This window comes from Aethalodelphis obliquidens, unplaced genomic scaffold (genome assembly GCF_003676395.1).
Source record: "Aethalodelphis obliquidens isolate GAN/ISIS:26980383/991018 unplaced genomic scaffold, ASM367639v1 scaffold43, whole genome shotgun sequence".
Classification (NCBI taxonomy): Eukaryota; Metazoa; Chordata; class Mammalia; order Artiodactyla; family Delphinidae; genus Aethalodelphis; species Aethalodelphis obliquidens.
The window spans coordinates 13,438,262-13,446,161 of NW_020837987.1; the positions used below are offsets into that span (position 1 = coordinate 13,438,262).

The window sequence follows — 7,900 nt, forward strand, 5'->3', positions numbered from 1 at the left end:
GCCCCCTCCCCCCCCCGCCCCCCCCCCACCTCCTGCTTGGCTTCTCACCTCGGCCCCATGCACCCAACTCCTCCCGAGAAGAGTCCCTGATAGATCAGCCTTATGACTGGATTTTGACAAAATGGGCTGACAGGAGTCTGGGGGAGCCTGGGACCTTCTGGGGAACCTGGGGACCATCTGTGAGCGTCTGGGGGGTGTGGGACCTTTGTGGACATCTGGGCAATGTGGGGACCTTCCATTTAGGTCTGGGGACAGTGGAGAACATCTGTGGGTGGCGTGGGAGCGTGAGAATGGTGTGTAGACAACTGGTGTGCATGGGAATGATGTGGACCGCTAGGAAGTGGGGCACGGGACGGGCTGGGATGCTTAGGGATTGTGTGGACATCTAGGGTGTGTGGAACTTTCTGGATATCTGCAGTACAGAGACCGTCTGTGGACATCTGGGGTGCATAGGAACTGTTTGGGGAGTCTGGGGGTCACCTCTAGATTTCTGGGGATTGTCTGTGGACATCTGGACTGCATGGAGATGGTCCGGGTATCTGGCATTGTGGGGATCGTTTTGTGGACATCTGTAGTGCACTGGGATTGTCCATGGACCTATGGGGGATGGGGGACCATCTCCACAGGGCGTCTGTGGAACCTGGGGCTCATCGGAGAGAGGTGATGGCCAGCAGAGCACACGTTTGCTGCATTTCTCCCCACTGAATAGAGGTCCAGCCACACCAGGGTTCTCGAGGCAGACAGTCCTCCCAAGAGCCTTCTGAGTATCCCTGCCCTGGTTCCAGGCCTGTGATGGGGGCTTGGCCAAAACTTTCACCGGCTACAGGGGTAGCCTCTGTGCAGAAGAGGGGGCGCAGCCTCCCCACTCCTTCGCCTCCTGTCCACGCCCACCTCCCCACGCCCCTTCCTGCACGTGACTTTGTCCCTGTCCTCCCAGGGAAGAGCTGAACCTGGCAGTGCTGCACGCCTTCGTGGATCTGCATGAGTTCACCGACCTCAATCTGGTGCAGGCCCTCAGGTGAGAGGGACGAGGCTGGGAGGGCAGGAAGGTACCTGTCAGGGCTTTCTTTCCAAGTGATGATCCCTACTCAAAACAAAACGGCAACAAAAATTAGGGAATGGATTGCCTTTACATGACACCAAAGTCCACGGTGGGGCTTCCTCCCGGCATACCTGTATCCAGGTGCTCAAATGCTGTCAGAAGGACAACTTTCTCTTGATTGTGCTCCCCATGGTGTGGGCATTGCTCGCCACAGACCCTCCTCCCACATGATAGCAGAAGGCCCTAGCAACCATCAGACCCGTTCAGCAACCTTAGTAGAAAGAAGGAGGGTGTTTCCATATAAATCCACCAAAAGTCTCATGGCCGATGCTCAGTGGTCAGATTGGCCACAAGCGTGGAGCTCTCATTGGCCAGTTCCTATCACGGGGACTGAGAGTGGGGAGCGGGTCCTGCCAGTCCTGGCATCGACACCCGGCCCCTCTCTGACGCAGGCAGTTCCTCTGGAGCTTCCGCCTCCCTGGAGAAGCCCAGAAGATTGATCGGATGATGGAAGCCTTTGCCCAGCGCTACTGCCTGTGCAACCCGGGGGTTTTCCAGTCCACAGGTGGGGGCGCAGGCTGCTGGGTCCTGGGGAAGGAGGGAGCTGGGGGCTTGACCTCTCGGGTCCTGGGGGCCCATATGCCCCAGTCATCACCCCCTGACTGTCCAATGCAGACACGTGCTACGTGCTGTCCTTCGCCGTGATCATGCTGAACACCAGCCTTCACAACCCCAACGTCCGGGACAAGCCGGGCCTGGAGCGCTTTGTGGCCATGAACCGGGGCATCAATGAGGGCGGGGACCTGCCTGAGGAGCTGCTCAGGGTCAGGCCCCCCTCCCCCTCCCCCAGCGCCCTCAGCCCTGTCCCTCTTCCTGCCGCAGACCCTCCTCCCTGCGGGTCTCCTAGTGCCTGAGCTCCCCACCCGGGATCATCGTCTCGCCCGTGGACAGCGTGGTCATGCCAGCATGTCCATTTCTTTCCTCTTTCTCTCTCTCTGGCTGGCTGTCTTGTCTCTCTCTTTCTCTTTTCTGTCTCTCTCTGGCTCTGTGACTCTTTCAGGGTCTTGGTGTGTCCCATTCTCCACCTGCCTGTCGGTCTCTCTCAGAACCTAGCAGCTCTTCCTATGTCTGTGTTTCCACATATTTTTTTAATCTTTCCTCCTCTTTCTCCTCCCTGGGGCTCCCTCCACTCTTCTGCCTTCTGCTTCCCTTTTCTCCCGGCCTCCTCCCTCCCTGCACCATCCCATCTGCCGTCCCACCCATGGTCTCATTGGCTCCCTGGTTGCTGGAGCCCCCTCCCCACTGCCAGGTAGCCCTGGGAGGGTCCCAGAAGCCTGGGATTGCTGACCATGCCTTCGCCCCTCAGAACCTCTACGACAGCATCCGAAATGAGCCCTTCAAGATTCCTGAGGATGATGGGAATGATCTGACCCACACCTTCTTCAACCCGGACCGGGAGGGCTGGCTCCTTAAGCTGGGTACGTCCCTTGCTGACTCTGCTGGCTGCCTCTGCAGGGGGGAGGTTAGTGGGTCCCAGGCTGTGGACTCAGCTTCTCACACACCCGCTATGTGACCTTAGGCCAGCGATTCCACCTCTCTGAACCTCAGTTTCCACATCTGAAAAATGGGCCGAAAATGAGTTCAGCCCTGTGTGCCGGGCCCAAGCCCAGGGCCGGGCTTGTATTCAGCGCTCCCTAACCCCTTGTGTTCACCCAGGCATGTTTACGGAACCCCTTCTTTGTGCCAGGCCCTGGTTTAGGCACTGAGGACACAGCCGAGAACCAGATCGCCCAGTCCCCATCTGGGGGGAGAGTGTTCACTCGGGATGCTCTCAGCTGTAGTGAACAGAAAATAGCCCAAGGGGTTGGGATGCCTGGGAGCCTGTTACCTCACTTGGAGGGAACTCCTGGGGGTCCGAGGCAGACCGACTATGACACTCTTGCATTTATCCCCATGGTATGTTACCTCCTTATCAGGTCAGTAGCGTAGTGGCTGTTCTAGGGGCGTCGTACCTCCCCAGAACATCTCCCTTAGTCAGAAAAGAGCCTGCAGAAATGAGGAAAAGGGTCTCAGAGTACCCCGGTGGACTTCTCAGCTGGTTGGATTGGTTCCTGGTGGGGGGCGGGGCCGCACCCAGGCTGGCTTAGGTGAATCGGGAGCCCCTGGCCCCGATGGGGTGGATGGGGCAGGGGCCAGCGACCCTTGGAACACGTGGCACCGGCAAATTCAGGGTTAGTTAGTGGAGGTCTGACAGGTACAGCTGGCTGAGGACTGGAGTGGTTCTCAACCCTGGCTGCCCAGAGATTCACCCGAAAACCGCAATGGCCAGTCCACAGACTTGTGACTGCTGAAGGCAGGATAGGCCATCAGTCATGTTGAAAGCTCTCCAGGTGGTTCCAGTGCATGGCCCAGGTTGAGAGCCATTGGCTCGGAGCTGGGCCTGGTTGTAGTAGGTGCCCTGGGAGGGTCAGCGGTGGCTTTTTTTTTTTTTTAATTTGGCTGCGCCAGGCGAGCTCCTTAGTTGCGACATGCATGTGGGATCTAGTTCCCTGACCAGGGATGGAACCCGGGCCCCTTGCATTGGGAGCGCGGAGTCTTATCCACTGCACCACCAGGGAAGTCCCAGCGGTGGCTTTTTAATGGAGGAGCAGTGAGTGATTGCCCCAGGGAGACAGAGAATCTGGTGAGGAATTATAGTCCGGCGTCGACTGAAGGCAGCCCAGACAGTGGGAGGGCCCAGAGGAAGCTTCCAGCCTGGCACAGGGTCAGGGCAGGACTTTGCTCCGTTCACATCTCATCATCCACACTGCCTCCCCCGCCGCATGGAATTCTGCTCCTAAATGGAGGAATCGCTTCTCCAGCCACAGTAGCAGGTCCCTGGTGCATAAAAAATGCGAACCACTCCTTCCAGACAACTTGCTGGGGTGGAAGGATTCCTGAATCAGCTCCGAAGGAGGTCTGCGGAGTCTGGGAGGAATTTAGATTCTTCAAGGAAGGCCAAATGGTGCCCCTGGCAGTGAGTGGGTGGGAAGGAAAAGCAGGAGGGGCAGCTTCCTGAGGAACTGGTTCTCTTCCAAACCGCGCCCAGCAGTAGGAATCCTGCCCATTTCTTGGATGAGGAGATTGAGGCTCGGTCACTGTCCAGCAGCCACTGGGCAGAGGTGGCCTTGGACCCAGATCTCTGACCAGAGCACGTCACAAGGTCATTAGAAGAAGGCACCTCTTAAACACTGAAATACAGGAAAGGGAATCTGTGGTGGTTATATTCACAAAGGTGGTTAATAGAAGTCATCATTACTGCAGTTTAATCCTTGCGGGATCATAGGGAGCCCAGAAGCGGGTCACTTGGAAGCAGGAAGGTGTGGGCTGGAGTGGGTCTCTAGACTGGAGTCCACAGAGGGCAAGTGGTTGTCCTAAGGTCACACGGCCAGTTTGTACTGGTGCTGACATGAGTCCCCAAGCCCACCTTGGCCCACCGACTGGGGGTTTTGTCTTCGGCCTCGTGGGGATGACTTCCCTACAGAGACATCTTCACCGTGGCAGTGGAAGGCCCTCCTGGCCTGGGATACACGCTAGGGGGTGGGCCGGAGCTGGGCACTGGCGCAGGAGGTGCTCTTGGCCGCCTCAGTGCGGTTCAGCATCCTCAGCCTTCCGGGGTGGGAGAGGGTCAGGCCATTCCTCCCTCATGTGGATGTAACTGGTTTTCTTCCCTCTCTCTCCCTCCCTCCCTCCTTCTCTGCGTGTTTCTCTCTGCTGTTTCTGTCAATCTCTGTGCCACCCCCTGCGCATCCCTTCCCTCCCCAACCCTGCGGCTCTCGGGGGCACCCCATTCTTCCGCCTTCCCTTCTCGCCTGGTCCTGCCTGCTTTCTCGCTGTCTGCCCCAGGAGGTAGGTACAAGGCCGGCCCGTCCTTGCTCCCCGACATGACACAAGGGGAGGGGGCTGCCCTGGCCTCGGGCCCATAGCTGGGGGGCTGAGGGCCCTGACCCGAGTCGACAGACAGGCTTAGAGAGTGTAGAGCCGCAGGCTGGGGGTGGACCGGTTCCCGGGGCCCCGACATCACGCCTTGTCCTGCTCGTCTTCCCACGCATCGCTCTGTCCGAGGCCCTGACAGCCCCACCTTCCCTGTGCTCGCTCTGTCTCTCACCCCCCACCCGCCCCCGTCCCCGCCCTCCCAGAGGTCCCATCCCCCTGTTGAGCCCAGGCCCCCTACCCCCCTTCCCTTCCAGGGGGCCGGGTGAAGACGTGGAAGCGGCGCTGGTTTATCCTCACGGACAACTGCCTCTACTATTTTGAGTACACGACGGTGAGGGCGGGGCCAAGGGGCAGGGGGCCGGACTCCTGAGTCTGCGGGAGGCAGGGGCTGGGGGGTTGGGGGGAGACTGGAAGTCTGAATCCGGTCAAACTCGTTGTCTCAGGACAAGGAACCCCGAGGAATCATCCCCTTGGAGAATCTGAGCATCCGCGAGGTGGACGACCCCCGGAAACCAGTAAGACCCTCCCTGTACCCCGTCCTGCCGTGTCGGGGGGTCTCCCCTGTCCCCAGGGCTGGCTCTTGCCAGCTGCCCATCGTCTCGTGTCTACCCAGAACTGCTTCGAGCTCTACATCCGCAACAACAAGGGGCAGCTCATCAAAGCCTGCAAGACAGAGGCAGATGGCCGGGTGGTTGAGGGGAACCACATGGTGTACCGGATCTCGGCCCCCACGCAGGAGGAGAAGGACGAGTGGATCAAGTCCATCCAGTGAGCCTGCGCCCCGGAGTCCTTGGGGAGGGGGTGGCCGGGGGCCCAGGCCCCTCGGCCCTCACCCTGGGATCCCGCCCCTTCTGCAGGGCCGCCGTGAGCGTGGACCCGTTTTATGAGATGTTGGCTGCGAGGAAGAAGCGGATTTCCGTCAAGAAGAAGCAGGAGCAGCCCTGACCCCCTGCCCCCAACTCTATTATTTATTACGGAGCTGCCCTGCCCGGGTGGCCGGACCCCCGGGCCCTGGGGCTGCGGATCCCGGTTCCCCGTTTGGAAAACTCGTCTCCTCTAGCTCCTCTTTCATTATTTGTAATTAATACGCTGTTGGTAATCTTATGAATTATTTAACCATTCGCGGCCTGCGGACCCCTCATCCCTTGGGGTTGGTGGAGCTGGCCTGGTAACGCGTGAAGAAAGGGTGCTGTCCGTGCAGCCGAACAAGCCGGGCGTCTACTGGATGGCTCAGTTCTGGTTTCACCCATAGCCCGCGGGGGTGGAGTAAAGGAAGAAGTTTAACTGGGTTGGCGTGAGCGTTGCATTAGAACTGAAGGGTGCTGAGAATGCAGGTATGCAGAGCTTCCGGGACGAGGTCTGCCATTCATTCTAGACATTACTTGACAGCCAGGCGCCGGGCAGACACTCATCCCACCTTTGCTCTCATGGGCTTGTGGTCTTTGAGGGGCAACAGATAATATCTGATCGGCTGGGCTAGAGGTCTGTGGTGTCGGGAATAGGTTGGGACCAGTGTAGGTGGGGCGGGGCTTTGGGGCCAAGAGGGTGGGACTCTGGGCCAATGGAACCGGGTTTCTCAGCCACTAGAGGATCATCCTTTGGAAGACATTTTACACCACGCAGGGGTAGTGCTGAGAACCGGCATTTTTATAACATCTCCTTTCCCGGGAATCTGACCGCTTACAGAAGTGTAAGGACCGCATTCTTTGAGGGTGAAACCTTGGGGGGTGGGGTACCCTTGAGCCCCAGGTCCAGGCTTGTCCCCCTTTGCCTTCCAGCTTGGGGTGTGCGTGGTGTCCCCAAGGAACAAAAGCACGTGGATCCCGAGAAGGGTGTCGGGAGACCCCGTCTCTCTCCTACGTCCAGATCTGCAGCTGAGGAGGATTTAGTACGAGAAACCACAACTCCAGACAGGCCCAGGACCAAGCCCCTGCTGCAAGGGAAGCCTGTCGTCCCAGGGCGTGCCTGAACTGCAGTTATCCTCCGTGTCCCCAAGGGATCTAACTCCTAATTGTTGAGTGCTGCCAGTGGGGTGTGGAAGATCCCGGGTCTCGGGCGTTGACCCGGCCCCGCCCTTGGCCACAGACATCAGCGGGTGTGAAAGCTCCTAATCGCTGTAACAACTCCAAGGTGGTGCACCCAGTCCTCCCGGGAGACTGCCAGACTACAATTCCCAGCAAGCTATGCGGCGCTGGCCGCCCCACTGTCGGGAGAGCCATTCTGGAGGTCTCCTGGGAAATGTAGTTTCTTAAGACTCCCATGTTGGGTTTCCCTTCGGCTGATCCCCTGCCCCCCACTTCCTCAGGTTGGGAAACAAGGCCCTGCCTGACCGCTTCCACCCCAGGGGCTGATGGGGAATGAAGTTCCCAAATGAGGAAATGGAATTCCCAACTCCTCAAAAATTTCACAGAAATGGAGTCATTGACCCAAGAAAGTCATGGGAAATGAGGTCCTGGGTCGATGGAGGGTCCCACCACTGTCTCCCCCTGTGTTGCTCTGCTCCATGGAATGAACCCATAGGTACCGAGTGCCTGTTGTGGGTAAGTAGCTGGCTCAGTGGAGATGCCCCAGAAGAGCATTCCAGGCAAAGGCAACAGCATGTGCCAGGGCAGGGAAAGGCACATTGTGTCGGAGTAGCTGACAGCATGTTGGTGTGCCTGTACGGTGCTGGTGGAGTGGGGCTGGGGTGATGGGAAATGGAGGAAATGCCTGGGCCCAATCATTTGGGGCCTGGACAGCCATGTTAGGACTTTGAATGTCCTCTTAGCTGATGGGAAGCCATCCAAGGTCATGACACAGGAGAGTGATGTATTTGGGTTGATGTTGCAGGAGGGGGCCTTTGGCTGTTGCAGGAGAGTAACTTGGAGGTGAGCAGGGGCAGTA

General features: G+C 58.6%; 1 protein-coding gene across 3 annotated transcripts in view; it reads left to right on the top strand.

Annotated features, from left to right (window-relative positions):
- CYTH2 (cytohesin 2) overlaps nt 1–6,138 on the top strand; it is an 8,757-nt gene extending 2,619 nt beyond the window's left edge. For 2 of the 3 annotated variants that reach the window (XM_027080064.1, XM_027080063.1), the window contains exons 5-12: nt 938–1,018; nt 1,495–1,607; nt 1,718–1,866; nt 2,409–2,520; nt 5,272–5,348; nt 5,461–5,532; nt 5,631–5,785; nt 5,875–6,138. In XM_027080064.1, the coding sequence (XP_026935865.1) occupies nt 938–1,018; nt 1,495–1,607; nt 1,718–1,866; nt 2,409–2,520; nt 5,272–5,348; nt 5,461–5,532; nt 5,631–5,785; nt 5,875–5,962 (847 nt within the window). In that variant the 3' untranslated portion in view covers nt 5,963–6,138. Of the gene's footprint in view, nt 1–937; nt 1,019–1,494; nt 1,608–1,717; nt 1,867–2,408; nt 2,522–5,269; nt 5,349–5,460; nt 5,533–5,630; nt 5,786–5,874 lie in introns of all 3 variants that reach the window. The other variant, XM_027080065.1, reaches the window with a different exon arrangement.
- The last annotated feature ends 1,762 nt before the right edge of the window (nt 6,139–7,900 follow it).